This window comes from Pseudophryne corroboree, chromosome 1 (assembly GCF_028390025.1).
Source record: "Pseudophryne corroboree isolate aPseCor3 chromosome 1, aPseCor3.hap2, whole genome shotgun sequence".
Lineage (NCBI taxonomy): Eukaryota > Metazoa > Chordata > Amphibia > Anura > Myobatrachidae > Pseudophryne > Pseudophryne corroboree.
In genome coordinates, this window is record NC_086444.1 from 742,208,322 (window position 1) to 742,224,317 (window position 15,996).

The following is a 15,996-nucleotide window of genomic DNA, read 5'->3' on the forward strand; positions in this document are numbered from 1 at the left end:
CAATACATTAAATACATTAAAAAAAAAATATATATATATATATATATATATATAACTAAATGAATATAAGGTATTTTAGATTGTATATATCATAACAGATAACTACAATACTTAATTTTTACTAATTTGCATTTCAGGTCCAATCCCAACTACACCAATGACAACAGCCAACACCTTCACCTTGAATTTCACAATAACTAATCTCCCATACAATACAGATATGGGGACACCAAACACCTCTGCATTTAATAGCACTCAGCTCATCATAGATACTTTGGTAAGTTTAATAGCTTGTGAGCAAGCTCAATTTATGTTATTAACATAACTCAGTTAATACGGCTGTGAAACCCTGAGTGCTAGCTTATATCTTTTGTTGTTTTTGATTAACAGAAAATAATTCCTCTATAAACCAAGGTTGCATAATCTGTTACCTGTTTTTACAATAATATTATATTGTCATTTACTTTTATCTTGGTTCCATATGCTATAGATGTGGCCACGGTCATACAAATCATGATAATTCACAGTTGTGGGTCATTTTCCATGACCAGAGTGCCTGCAGCTATATGCAGGTTCATTAGTATGCACCCGATTCCATTGAGAATGCATAGTGCGTATGCACCTATGACTATTCACGAGCAGGTACCAATAGTCACTGCTGTGATGCATGTACACGTGCAAATACAATGCGGCATAGCTGAACAAGGACCTATCTGTATAAGAATTTACCCTCAAATAAAACAAACTGAAAGAAGCATAACACTGGGTATCTTTTTCAATATATGAAGTATTAAGCAACAGTTTAGCAAAGTGAGTGCCTAGACAAATTGTTATATTTTATTACGTGGAGACATATGAAGAACAAATACCTGAGCAAAAAATATTATAAATTAAAATATATAGATTCGTTTTCACCTTAAATAGTACTGCTTACAGTATATTAATTTTGCTAGAGATGTGTTACTAAAAGGTATAACTGCTCTTCTTTTTCAGCTGGACACTGTGGTAAATAATACAAGTCTGAAGGACACTTCTGCTCAGTGTAAAGTTGTGGGCTTGATGTAAGATATTTACTGTTTTAGTGTACAATTTCATTTCTGAATTATTAAATTACACAGTACAGTAAAAATTATATACAATTAAAGTAACTTATGTTCTCTGTATGACATTGTGAGACCTTCAGTGAATAAATTGATGAAGGCTAATCAGTTATTAATATTCGAACATCAGCAATTCATAATTTATGGTGTTGTTGGCATTGTGTTCCAGGTTGGCCAATTCCAAAGACACTAAAGTTGATGCCATATGCACATACATCAACAACTCAGCCCTGCCCCCATTTGATACAGTGACCTACTACAAGGAGCTGAAAAACCAGACAAACAACTTCACCACACTGGGGATCTATACTCTGGATCCAAATAGTGTTTATGTCAATGGTAAGGTCAAACGATTAACTTCCCACAGGTATTAATTGCCTAAATCATACAGTTTTCTTTACAGTACTTGGCATAAATAAAGTGACTTTTGTTACAAAACATCAGAAATTATTTTAAAAAATTAATATGAAACTGAAAAATAGGTGGACCTTCTGTGAAAAAATTAAGCTTTGATAGACAAGTTATATTATTTTAGCTTTAATTTTGAATCCTCTTTCTTTTTATCTAGAATACAATGAGAAGCTGTTAATCACTACAACAACAGGTAAGTTCACATCAAAAAATTATTTGTAAATTATTAGTTTTAATAAAAAATCAATACATTAAATACATAAAAAAAAAAAAAAAAAAATATATATATATATATAAATGAATATAAGGTATTTTAGATTGTATATATCATAACAGATAACTACAATACTTAATTTTTACTAATTTGCATTTCAGGTCCAATCCCAACTACACCAATGACAACAGCCAACACCTTCACCTTGAATTTCACAATAACTAATCTCCCATACAATACAGATATGGGGACACCAAACACCTCTGCATTTAATAGCACTCAGCTCATCATAGATACTTTGGTAAGTTTAATAGCTTGTGAGCAAGCTCAATTTATGTTATTAACATAACTCAGTTAATACGGCTGTGAAACCCTGAGTGCTAGCTTATATCTTTTGTTGTTTTTGATTAACAGAAAATAATTCCTCTATAAACCAAGGTTGCATAATCTGTTAGCTGTTTTTACAATAATATTATATTGTCATTTACTTTTATCTTGGTTCCATATGCTATAGATGTGGCCACGGTCATACAAATCATGATAATTCACAGTTGTGGGTCATTTTCCATGACCAGAGTGCCTGCAGCTATATGCAGGTTCATTAGTATGCACCCGATTCCATTGAGAATGCATAGTGCGTATGCACCTATGACTATTCACGAGCAGGTACCAATAGTCACTGCTGTGATGCATGTACACGTGCAAATACAATGCGGCATAGCTGAACAAGGACCTATCTGTATAAGAATTTACCCTCAAATAAAACAAACTGAAAGATGCATAACACTGGGTATCTTTTTCAATATATGAAGTATTAAGCAACAGTTTAGCAAAGTGAGTGCCTAGACAAATTGTTATATTTTATTACGTGGAGACATATGAAGAACAAATACCTGAGCAAAAAATATTATAAATTAAAATATATAGATTCGTTTTCACCTTAAATAGTACTGCTTACAGTATATTAATTTTGCTAGAGATGTGTTACTAAAAGGTATAACTGCTCTTCTTTTTCAGCTGGACACTGTGGTAAATAATACAAGTCTGAAGGACACTTCTGCTCAGTGTAAAGTTGTGGGCTTGATGTAAGATATTTACTGTTTTAGTGTACAATTTCATTTCTGAATTATTAAATTACACAGTACAGTAAAAATTATATACAATTAAAGTAACTTATGTTCTCTGTATGACATTGTGAGACCTTCAGTGAATAAATTGATGAAGGCTAATCAGTTATTAATATTCGAACATCAGCAATTCATAATTTATGGTGTTGTTGGCATTGTGTTCCAGGTTGGCCAATTCCAAAGACACTAAAGTTGATGCCATATGCACATACATCAACAACTCAGCCCTGCCCCCATTTGATACAGTGACCTACTACAAGGAGCTGAAAAACCAGACAAACAACTTCACCACACTGGGGATCTATACTCTGGATCCAAATAGTGTTTATGTCAATGGTAAGGTCAAACGATTAACTTCCCACAGGTATTAATTGCCTAAATCATACAGTTTTCTTTACAGTACTTGGCATAAATAAAGTGACTTTTGTTACAAAACATCAGAAATTATTTAAAAAAATTAATATGAAACTGAAAAATAGGTGGACCTTCTGTGAAAAAATTAAGCTTTGATAGACAAGTTATATTATTTTAGCTTTAATTTTGAATCCTCTTTCTTTTTATCTAGAATACAATGAGAAGCTGTTAATCACTACAACAACAGGTAAGTTCACATCAAAAAATAATTTGTAAATTATTAGTTTTAATAAAAAATCAATACATTAAATACATTAAAAAAAAAAAAAAAAAAATATATATATATATATATATATATAAATGAATATAAGGTATTTTAGATTGTATATATCATAACAGATAACTACAATACTTAATTTTTACTAATTTGCATTTCAGGTCCAATCCCAACTACACCAATGACAACAGCCAACACCTTCACCTTGAATTTCACAATAACTAATCTCCCATACAATACAGATATGGGGACACCAAACACCTCTGCATTTAATAGCACTCAGCTCATCATAGATACTTTGGTAAGTTTAATAGCTTGTGAGCAAGCTCAATTTATGTTATTAACATAACTCAGTTAATACGGCTGTGAAACCCTGAGTGCTAGCTTATATCTTTTGTTGTTTTTGATTAACAGAAAATAATTCCTCTATAAACCAAGGTTGCATAATCTGTTAGCTTTTTTTACAATAATGTTACATTGTCATTAACTTTTATCTTGGTTCCATATGCTATAGATGTGGTAACGGTCATACAAATCATGATAATTCACAATTGCGGATCATTTTCCATGACGAGTGCCTGCAATTGTATGCAGGTTCATGAGTATGCACCCACTTCCATTGAGAATGCATTGTGCGTATGCACCTATGACTATTCACGAGCAGGTGCCAATAGTCACTGCTGTGATGCATGTACACGTGCAAACATAATTCGGCATAGCTGAACAAGGACCTATCTGTATAAGAATTTACCCACAAATAAAACAACCTGAAAGATGCATAACAATGGGTATCTTTTTCAATATATGAATTATTAAGCAACAGTTTAGCAAAGTGAGTGCCTAGACAAATTGTTATATTTTATTACATGGAGACATATGTAGAACAAATACCTGAGCTAAAAATATTACAAATTAAAATATATAGATAAGTTTTAACCTTAAATAGTACTTCTTATATTAATTTTGCTAGAGATGTGTTACTAAAAGGTATAACTGCTCTTCTTTTTCAGCTGGACACTGTGATAAATAAAACAAGTCTGAAGGACACTTCTGCTCAGTGTAAAGTTGTGGGCTTGATGTAAGACATTTACTAAATTAGTGTACAATTTCATTTCTGAATTATTTAATTTAGAAACTACAGTAAAAACTAAGTACAATTAAAGTAACTTATGTTCTGTGTATGATATTGGGAGACCTTCAGAGAATAAATTGATGAAAGCTAATCAGTTATTAATATTTGAATATTAGCAATTTATAATTTATGGTATTGTTGGCATTGTGTTCCAGGTTGGCTAGTTCCAAAGATACTAAAGTTGATGCCATATGCACATACATCAACAACTCAGCCCTGCCCCCATTTGATACAGTGACATACTACAAGGAGCTGAAAAACCAGACAAACAACTTCACCAAACTGGGGATCTATACTCTGGATCCAAATAGTGTTTATGTCAATGGTAAGGTCACACGATTAACCTCCCACAGGTATTAATTGCCTAAATCATACAGTTTTCTTTACAGTACTTGGCATAAATAAAGTGACTTTTGTTATAAAACATCAGAAATAATTTAAAAAAATTAATATGAAACTGAAAAATAGGTGGAACTTCAGTGAAAAAATAATTAAGCTTTGACAACCAGTTATATTATTTTAGCTTTAATTTTGAATCCATTCTTTTTTATCTAGAATACAATGAGAAGCTGATAATCACTACAACAACAGGTAAGTTAACATCAAAAAATGATTTGTAAATTATTGGTTTTAATAAAAAAACAATACACTAAATACATTAAAATATATATATATATATATATATATATATATGTGTGAATATAAGGTATTTTAGATTGTATCTATCATAACATATCTACAATTCTTAATTTTTACTACTTTTCATTTCAGGGCCAATCCCAACTACACCAATGACAACAGCCAACACCTTCACCTTGAATTTCACAATAACTAATCTCCCATACACTACAGATATGGGGACACCAAACACCTCTGCATTTAATAGCACTCAGCTCATCGTAGATACTTTGGTAAGTTTAATAGCTTGTGGGCAAGCTTCATTTATGTTATTAACATAACTCAATTAATATGGCTGTGAAACCCTGAGTGCTAGCTTATATCTTGTGTTATTTTTGTGATACAGAAAATAACTCCTCTATAAACCAATGCTGCAAAATCTGTTAACTGTTTTTACAATAATTTTACATTGTTATTTACTTTTATCTTGGTTCCATATGCTGTAGATGTGGCCACGGCCATACAAATCATGATAATTCACAATTGCAGGTCATTTTCTGGCCTCGCTTGCTCCCATCTTGCTCCCCTCCAATCTGTCCTGAACTCCGCAGCTAGGCTTATCTTCCTCTCCCGCCGCACCACATCTGCCACTCCCCTTCAACAAAATCTACACTGGCTCCCATTCCCCTACAGAATCCTCTTCAAACTCCTCACCCTCACATACAAGGCCATCTCTAATTCCACTGCTCCCTACATCTCCAACCTCCTTTCCCTTCATACTCCCTCCCACCCCAAACGGTCGACTAATGACCGTCGCCTCTCCACCGCCCTGGTCGCTGCTTCCCATGCACGAGTTCAGGATTTTGCACGTGCTGCACCCCTTCAGTGGAACGCACTCCCCCGCTCCATTAGACTCTCTCCAACCTTGCAAAGCTTCAAACGGGCTCTAAAAACCCACCTATTCATCAAAGCGTACCCTTCTAATGCATAACCCAGAGCTGAAGCCGCGCCTCCACCCCCTGCCTCATGCCGTGAACATCTCAGCTTTGCTTGCATACTGCCATCAGGCTACCTCCCGCTTGCCTGCACCTCTTGTCATCTGTCTGTCGCCCCTCCCCAATAGATTGTTAGCTCTTCAGAGCAGGGCCCTCTTTCCACTTGTTATCTAAGCCCTCGTCTCAACACATTTCACTCACAGCTCTCCCCTACTCAACGACCATTTTTATCCTGCTAGTAAAGGCTCATCTCCATCTATGACCACCAGCCTCTAGTAGTACGATGATCACTCCCTCAATACTTACATCTTAGCTGTACTATGTCTTGAGAATGTGTGGTGCTCTGTTACCTGTACTCTGTCTGTTATTTATTTACTGTAATGCAATGTTTTGTCCCCTGTACTGTCCTTTGTACGGCGCTGCGAAACACATGTGGCGCCTTATAAATAAAATGTAATAATAATAATAATTTTCCATGACCAGAGTGCCTGCAGCTGTATGCAGGTTCATGAGTATGCACCTGCTTCCATTGAGAATACATTGTGCGTATGCACCTATGACTATTCACGAGCAGGTGCCAATAGTCACTGCTGTGATGCATGTACATGTGCAAACACAATGCTGCATAGCTGAACAAGGATAAATAAAGATATTCAGGGTTATGGTACATAGGCACGCATTATAGTTAATATAACTAGTCCTAAAATAAAAATAGCTAGTCCTATAATAAGACTGCATAGGAGACCTCAAATAGGTTGAACTTGATGGACAATTGTCTTTTTTCAACCTTAGTTACTATGCTACTATGTTACTCTGTTACTATGTAAGGACCTATCTGTATAAGAATTTACCCCAAAATAAAGCAACCTGAAAGATGCATAACAATGGGTATCTTTTTGAATATATGAAGTATTAAGCAACAGTTTAGCAAAGTGAGTGCCTAGACAAATTGTTATATTTTATTACGTGGAGACATATGAAGAACAAATACCTGAGCAAAAAATATTATAAATTAAAATATATAGATTCGTTTTCACCTTAAATAGTACTGCTTACAGTATATTAATTTTGCTAGAGATGTGTTACTAAAAGGTATAACTGCTCTTCTTTTTCAGCTGGACACTGTGGTAAATAAAACAAGTCTGAAGGACACTTCTGCTCAGTGTAAAGTTGTGGGCTTGATGTAAGACATTTACTAAATTAGTGTACAATTTAATTTCTGAATTATTTAATTTATAAACTACAGTAAAAATGTAATACAATTAAAGTAACTTAAGTTCTGTGTATGATATTGGGAGACCTTCAGAGAATAAATTGATGAAAGCTAATCAGTTATTAATATTTGAATATCAGCAATTTATAATTTATGGTATTGTTGGCATTGTGTTCCAGGTTGGCTAATTCCAAAGATACTAAAGTTGATGCCATATGCACATACATCAACAACTCAGCCCTGCCCCCATTTGATACAGTGACCTACTACAAGGAGCTGAAAAACCAGACAAACAACTTCACCAAACTGGGGATCTATACTCTGGATCCAAATAGTGTTTATGTCAATGGTAAGGTCAAACGATTAACCTCCCACAGGTATTAATTGCCTAAATCATACAGTTTTCTTTACAGTACTTGGCATAAATACAGTGACTTTTGTTATAAAACATCAGAAATAATTTAAAAAAATTAATATGAAACTGAAAAATAGGTGGAACTTCAGTGAAAAAATAATTAAGCTTTGATAGACAACAAGTTATATTATTTTAGCTTTAATTTTGAATCCATTCTTTTTTATCTAGAATACAATGAGAAGCTGATAATCACTACAACAACAGGTAAGTTAACATCAAAAAATGATTTGTAAATTATTGGTTTTAATAAAAAAACAATACACTAAATACATTAAAATTTATATATATATATATATATATATATATATATATATATATATATATGAATATAAGGTATTTTAGATTGTATCTATCATAACATATCTACAATTCTTAATTTTTACTGCTTTTCATTTCAGGGCCAATCCCAACTACACCAATGACAACAGCCAACACCTTCACCTTGAATTTCACAATAACTAATCTCCCATACACTACAGATATGGGTACACCAAACACCTCTGCATTTAATAGCACTCAGCTCATCGTAGATACTTTGGTAAGTTTAATAGCTTGTGGGCAAGCTTCATTTATGTTACTAACATAACTCAATTAATATGGCTGTGAAACCCTGAGTGCTAGCTTATATCTTGTGTTATTTTTGTGATACAGAAAATAATTCCTCTATAAACCAAGTTTGCAAAATCTGTTAGCTGTTTTTACAATAATGTTACATTGTTATTTACTTTTATCTTGGTTCCACATGCTATAGATGTGGCCACGGTCATACAAATCATGATAATTCACAATTGCGGGTCATTTTCCATGACCAGAGTGCCTGCAGCTGTATGAAGGTTCATGAGTATGCACCTGCTTCCATTGAGAATACATTGTGCGTATGCACCTATGACTATTCACGAGCAGGTGCCAATAGTCACTGCTGTGATACATGTGCACGTGCAAACACAATGCTGCATAGCTGAACAAGTACTTATCTGTATAAGAATTTACCCTAAAATAAAACAACCTGAAAGATGCATAACACTGGGTATCTTTTATAATATATGAAGTATTAAGCAACAGTTTAGCAAAGTGAGTGCCTAGACAAATTGTTACATTTTATTATGTGGAGACATATGAAGAACAAATACCTGAGCTAAATTATTACAAATTAAAATATATAGATAAGTTTTAACCTTAAATAGTACTTCTTATATTAATTTTGCTAGAGATGTGTTACTAAAAGGTATAACTGCTCTTCTTTTTCAGCTGGACACTGTGGTAAATAAAACAAGTCTGATGGACACTTCTGCTCAGTGTAAAGTTGTGGGCTTGATGTAAGACATTTACTATTTTAGTGTACTATTTCATTTCTGAATTATTTAATTTAGAAACTACAGTAAAAATGAAATACAATTAAAGTAACTTATGTTCTGTGTATGATATTGGGAGACCTTCAGAGAATAGATTGATGAAGGCTAATCAGTTATTAATATTTGAACATCAGCAATTTATAATTTATGGTATTGTTGGCATTGTGTTCCAGGTTGGCCAATTCCAAAGACACTAAAGTTGATGCCATATGCACATACATCAACAACTCAGCCCTGCCCCCATTTGATACAGTGACCTACTACAAGGAGCTGAAAAACCAGACAAACAACTTCACCAAACTGGGGATCTATACTCTGGATCCAAATAGTGTTTATGTCAATGGTAAGGTCAAACGATTAACCTCCCACAGGTATTAATTGCCTAAATCATACAGTTTTCTTTACAGTACTTGGCATAAATAAAGTGACTTTTGTTATAAAACATCAGAAATAATTTAAAATAATTAATATGAAACTGAAAAATAGGTGGAACTTCAGTGAAAAAAATAATTAAGCTTTGATAGACAACAAGTTATATTATTTTAGCTTTCATTTTGAATCCATTCTTTTTTTATCTAGAATACAATGAGAAGCTGATAATCACTACAACAACAGGTAAGTTAACATCAAAAAATGATTTGTAAATTATTGGTTTTAATAAAAAACCAATACACTAAATACATTAAAATTAATATATATATATATATATATATATATGAATATAAGGTATTTTAGATTGTATCTATCATAACATATCTACAATTCTTAATTTTTACTACTTTTCATTTCAGGGCCAATCCCAACTACACCAATGACAACAGCCAACACCTTCACCTTGAATTTCACAATAACTAATCTCCTATACACTACAGATATGGGGACACCAAACACCTCTGCATTTAATAGCACTCAGCTCATCGTAGATACTTTGGTAAGTTTAATAGCTTGTGGGCAAGCTTCATTTATGTTATTAACATAACTCAATTAATATGGCTGTGAAACCCTGATTGCTAGCTTATATCTTGTGTTATTTTTGTGATACAGAAAATAATTCCTCTATAAACCACGGTTGCAAAATCTGTTAGCTGTTTTTACAATAATTTTACATTGTTATTTACTTTTATCTTGGTTCCATATGCTATAGATGTGGCCACGGCCATACAAATCATGATAATTCACAATTGCAGGTCATTTTCCATGACCAGAGTGCCTGCAGCTGTATGCAGGTTCATGAGTATGCACCTGCTTCCATTGAGAATACATTGTGCGTATGCACCTATGACTATTCACGAGCAGGTGCCAATAGTCACTGCTGTGATGCATGTACATGTGCAAACACAATGCTGCATAGCTGAACAAGGATAAATAAAGATATTCAGGGTTATGGTACATAGGCACGCATTATAGTTAATACAACTAGTCCTAAAATAAAAATAACTAGTCCTATAATAAGACTGCATAGGAGACCTCAAATAGGTTGAACTTGATGGACAATGTCTTTTTTCAACCTTAGTTACTATGCTACTATGTTACTCTGTTACTATGTAAGGACCTATCTGTATAAGAATTTACCCCAAAATAAAGCAACCTGAAAGATGCATAACAATGGGTATCTTTTTGAATATATGAAGTATTAAGCAACAGTTTAGCAAAGTGAGTGCCTAGACAAATTGTTATATTTTATTACGTGGAGACATATGAAGAACAAATACCTGAGCTAAAAATATTACAAATTAAAATATATAGATAAGATTTAACCTTAAATAGTACTTCTTATATTAATTTGGCTAGAGATGTGTTACTAAAAGGTATAACTGCTCTTCTTTTTCAGCTGGACACTGTGGTAAATAAAACAAGTCTGAAGGACACTTCTGCTCAGTGTAAAGTTGTGGGCTTGATGTAAGACATTTACTAAATTAGTGTACAATTTCATTTCTGAATTATTTAATTTAGAAACTACAGTAAAAATTAAATACAATTAAAGTAACTTAAGTTCTGTGTATGATATTGGGAGACCTTCAGAGAATAAATTGATGAAAGCTAATCAGTTATTAATATTTGAATATCAGCAATTTATAATGTATGGTATTGTTGGCATTGTGTTCCAGGTTGGCTAATTCCAAAGATACTAAAGTTGATGCCATATGCACATACATCAACAACTCAGCCCTGCCCCCATTTGATACAGTGACCTACTACAAGGAGCTGAAAAACCAGACAAACAACTTCACCAAACTGGGGATCTATACTCTGGATCCAAATAGTGTTTATGTCAATGGTAAGGTCAAACGATTAACCTCCCACAGGTATTAATTGCCTAAATCATACAGTTTTCTTTACAGTACTTGGCATAAATAAAGTGACTTTTGTTATAAAACATCAGAAATAATTTAAAAAAATTAATATGAAACTGAAAAATAGGTGGAACTTCAGTGAAAAAATAATTAAGCTTTGATAGACAACAAGTTATATTATTTTAGCTTTAATTTTGAATTCATTCTTTTTTATCTAGAATACAATGAGAAGCTAATAATCACTACAACAACAGGTAAGTTAACATCAAAAAATGATTTGTAAATTATTGGTTTTAATAAAAAACCAATACACTAAATACATTAATATATATATATATATATATATATATATATATATATATATATATATATATGAATATAAGGTATTTTAGATTGTATCTATCATAACATATCTACAATTCTTAATTTTTACTACTTTTCATTTCAGGGCCAATCCCAACTACACCAATGACAACAGCCAACACCTTCACCTTGAATTTCACAATAACTAATCTCCCATACACTACAGATATGGGGACACCAAACACCTCTGCATTTAATAGCACTCAGCTCATCGTAGATACTTTGGTAAGTTTAATAGCTTGTAGGCAAGCTTCATTTATGGCATTAACATAACTCAATTAATATGGCTGTGAAACCCTGAGTGCTAGCTTATATCTTGTGTTATTTTTGTGATACAGAAAATAATTCCTCTATAAACCAAGGTTGCAAAATCTGTTAGCTGTTTTTACAATAATTTTACATTGTTATTTACTTTTATCTTGGTTCCATATGCTATAGATGTGGCCACGGCCATACAAATCATGATAATTCACAATTGCAGGTCATTTTCCATGACCAGAGTGCCTGCAGCTGTATGCAGGTTCATGAGTATGCGCCTGCTTCCATTGAGAATACATTGTGCGTATGCACCTATGACTATTCACGAGCAGGTGCCAATAGTCACTGCTGTGATGCATGTACATGTGCAAACACAATGCTGCATAGCTGAACTAGGAAAAATAAAGATATTCAGGGTTATGGTACATAGGCACGCATTTTAGTTAATATAACTAGTCCTAAAATAAAAATAACTAGTCCTATAATAAGACTGCATAGGATACCTCAAATAGGTTGAACTTGATGGACAATTGTCTTTTTCAACTTTAGTTACTATGCTACTATGTTACCATGTTACTATGTAAGGACCTATCTGTATAAGAATTTACCCTAAAATAAAGCAACCTGAAAGATGCATAACAATGGGTATCTTTTTGAATATATGAAGTATTAAGCAACAGTTTAGCAAAGTGAGTGCCTAGACAAATTGTTATATTTTATTACGTGGAGACATATGAAGAACAAATACCTGAGAAAAATTATTACAAATTAAAATATATAGATAAGTTTTAACCTTAAATAGTACTTCTTATATTAATTTTGCTAGAGATGTGTTACTAAAAGGTATAACTGCTCTTCTTTTTCAGCTGGACACTGTGGTAAATAAAACAAGTCTGAAGGACACTTCTGCTCAGTGTAAAGTTGTGGGCTTGATGTAAGACATTTACTAAATTAGTGTACAATTTCATTTCTGAATTATTTAATTTAGAAACTACAGTAAAAATTAAATACAATTAAAGTAACTTAAGTTCTGTGTATGATATTGGGAGACCTTCAGAGAATAAATTGATGAAAGCTAATCAGTTATTAATATTTGAATATCAGCAATTTATAATTTATGGTATTGTTGGCATTGTGTTCCAGGTTGGCTAATTCCAAAGATACTAAAGTTGATGCCATATGCACATACATCAACAACTCAGCCCTGCCCCCATTTGATACAGTGACCTACTACAAGGAGCTGAAAAACCAGACAAACAACTTCACCAAACTGGGGATCTATACTCTGGATCCAAATAGTGTTTATGTCAATGGTAAGGTCACACGATTAACCTCCCACAGGTATTAATTGCCTAAATCATACAGTTTTCTTTACAGTACTTGGCATAAATAAAGTGACTTTTGTTATAAAACATCAGAAATAATTTTAAAAAAATTAATATGAAACTGAAAAATAGGTGGAACTTCAGTGAAAAAATAATTAAGCTTTAATAGACAACAAGTTATATTATTTTAGCTTTAATTTTGAATCCTCTTTCTTTTTATCTAGAATACAATGAGAAGCTGTTAATCACTACAACAACAGGTAAGTTCACATCAAAAAATAATTTGTAAATTATTAGTTTTAATAAAAAATCAATACATTAAATACATTAAAACATATATATATATATATATATATATATATATATATATATATAAATGAATATAAGGTATTTTAGATTGTATATATCATAACAGATAACTACAATTCTTAATTTTTACTAATTTGCATTTCAGGTCCAATCCCAACTACACCAATGACAACAGCCAACACCTTCACCTTGAATTTCACAATAACTAATCTCCCATACAATACAGATATGGGGACACCAAACACCTCTGCATTTAATAGCACTCAGCTCATCATAGATACTTTGGTAAGTTTAATAGCTTGTGAGCAAGCTCAATTTATGTTATTAACATAACTCAGTTAATACGGCTGTGAAACCCTGAGTGCTAGCTTATATCTTTTGTTGTTTTTGATTAACAGAAAATAATTCCTCTATAAACCAAGGTTGCATAATCTGTTAGCTTTTTTTACAATAATGTTACATTGTCATTAACTTTTATCTTGGTTCCATATGCTATAGATGTGGTAACGGTCATACAAATCATGATAATTCACAATTGCGGATCATTTTCCATGACGAGTGCCTGCAATTGTATGCAGGTTCATGAGTATGCACCCACTTCCATTGAGAATGCATTGTGCGTATGCACCTATGACTATTCACGAGCAGGTGCCAATAGTCACTGCTGTGATGCATGTACACGTGCAAACATAATTCGGCATAGCTGAACAAGGACCTATCTGTATAAGAATTTACTCACAAATAAAACAACCTGAAAGATGCATAACAATGGGTATCTTTTTCAATATATGAATTATTAAGCAACAGTTTAGCAGAGTGAGTGCCTAGACAAATTGTTATATTTTATTACATGGAGACATATGTAGAACAAATACCTGAGCTAAAAATATTACAAATGAAAATATATAGATAAGTTTTAACCTTTAATAGTACTTCTTATATTAATTTTGCTAGAGATGTGTTACTAAAAGGTATAACTGCTCTTCTTTTTCAGCTGGACACTGTGATAAATAAAACAAGTCTGAAGGACACTTCTGCTCAGTGTAAAGTTGTGGGCTTGATGTAAGACATTTACTAAATTAGTGTACAATTTCATTTCTGAATTATTTAATTTAGAAACTACAGTAAAAACTAAGTACAATTAAAGTAAATTATGTTCTGTGTTTGATATTGGGAGACCTTCAGAGAATAAATTGATGAAAGCTAATCAGTTATTAATATTTGAATATCAGCAATTTATAATTTATGGTATTGTTGGCATTGTGTTCCAGGTTGGCTAATTCCAAAGATACTAAAGTTGATGCCATATGCACATACATCAACAACTCAGCCCTGCCCCCATTTGATACAGTGACCTACTACAAGGAGCTGAAAAACCAGACAAACAACTTCACCAAACTGGGGATCTATACTCTGGATCCAAATAGTGTTTATGTCAATGGTAAGGTCACACGATTAACCTCCCACAGGTATTAATTGCCTAAATCATACAGTTTTCTTTACAGTACTTGGCATAAATAAAGTGACTTTTGTTATAAAACATCAGAAATAATTTAAAAAAAATTAATATGAAACTGAAAAATAGGTGGAACTTCAGTGAAAAAATAATTAAGCTTTGATAGACAACCAGTTATATTATTTTAGCTTTAATTTTGAATCCATTCTTTTTTATCTAGAATACAATGAGAAGCTGATAATCACTACAACAACAGGTAAGTTAACATCAAAAAATGATTTGTAAATTATTGGTTTTAATAAAAAACCAATACACTAAATACATTAAAATATATATATATATATATATATATATATATATATATATATAAAAGGTATTTTAGATTGTATCTATCATAACATATCTACAATTCTTAATTTTTACTACTTTTCATTTCAGGGCCAATCCCAACTACACCAATGACAACAGCCAACACCTTCACCTTGAATTTCACAATAACTAATCTCCCATACACTACAGATATGGGGACACCAAACACCTCTGCATTTAATAGCACTCAGCTCATCGTAGATACTTTGGTAAGTTTAATAGCTTGTGGGCAAGCTCAATTTATGTTATTAACATAACTCAATTAATATGGCTGTGAAACCCTGAGTGCTAGCTTATATCTTGTGTTATTTTTGTGATACAGAAAATAATTCCTCTATAAACCAAGGTTGCAAAATCTGTTAGCTGTTTTTACAATAATTTTACATTGTTATTTACTTTTATCTTGGTTCCATA

General features: G+C 32.5%; 1 protein-coding gene and 1 long non-coding RNA gene across 2 annotated transcripts in view; both read left to right on the forward strand.

Moving 5' to 3' along the window:
• The window catches only part of MUC16 (mucin 16, cell surface associated), a 208,623-nt gene that overhangs the window by 161,674 nt on the left and 30,953 nt on the right, over nt 1–15,996 (forward strand). The window contains exons 71-96 of the mRNA XM_063955513.1: nt 138–277; nt 994–1,061; nt 1,270–1,439; nt 1,669–1,704; nt 1,887–2,026; nt 2,743–2,810; nt 3,019–3,188; nt 3,418–3,453; nt 3,645–3,784; nt 4,494–4,561; nt 4,771–4,945; nt 7,344–7,411; nt 7,621–7,790; nt 8,025–8,060; nt 8,255–8,394; nt 9,105–9,172; nt 9,382–9,551; nt 9,788–9,823; nt 10,000–10,139; nt 11,040–11,107; nt 11,317–11,514; nt 13,267–13,436; nt 13,673–13,708; nt 13,903–14,042; nt 14,752–14,819; nt 15,029–15,226. Of these exons, the coding sequence (XP_063811583.1) occupies nt 138–277; nt 994–1,061; nt 1,270–1,439; nt 1,669–1,704; nt 1,887–2,026; nt 2,743–2,810; nt 3,019–3,188; nt 3,418–3,453; nt 3,645–3,784; nt 4,494–4,561; nt 4,771–4,945; nt 7,344–7,411; nt 7,621–7,790; nt 8,025–8,060; nt 8,255–8,394; nt 9,105–9,172; nt 9,382–9,551; nt 9,788–9,823; nt 10,000–10,139; nt 11,040–11,107; nt 11,317–11,514; nt 13,267–13,436; nt 13,673–13,708; nt 13,903–14,042; nt 14,752–14,819; nt 15,029–15,226 (2,917 nt within the window). The remainder of the gene's footprint in view (nt 1–137; nt 278–993; nt 1,062–1,269; nt 1,440–1,668; nt 1,705–1,886; nt 2,027–2,742; nt 2,811–3,018; nt 3,189–3,417; nt 3,454–3,644; nt 3,785–4,493; nt 4,562–4,770; nt 4,946–7,343; nt 7,412–7,620; nt 7,791–8,024; nt 8,061–8,254; nt 8,395–9,104; nt 9,173–9,381; nt 9,552–9,787; nt 9,824–9,999; nt 10,140–11,039; nt 11,108–11,316; nt 11,515–13,266; nt 13,437–13,672; nt 13,709–13,902; nt 14,043–14,751; nt 14,820–15,028; nt 15,227–15,996) is intronic.
• Nucleotides 11,720–13,059, forward strand: LOC134909465 (uncharacterized). The gene is made up of 3 exons (XR_010175946.1): nt 11,720–11,756; nt 11,951–12,090; nt 12,990–13,059. It is a non-coding gene; the product is annotated as an uncharacterized LOC134909465 (long non-coding RNA).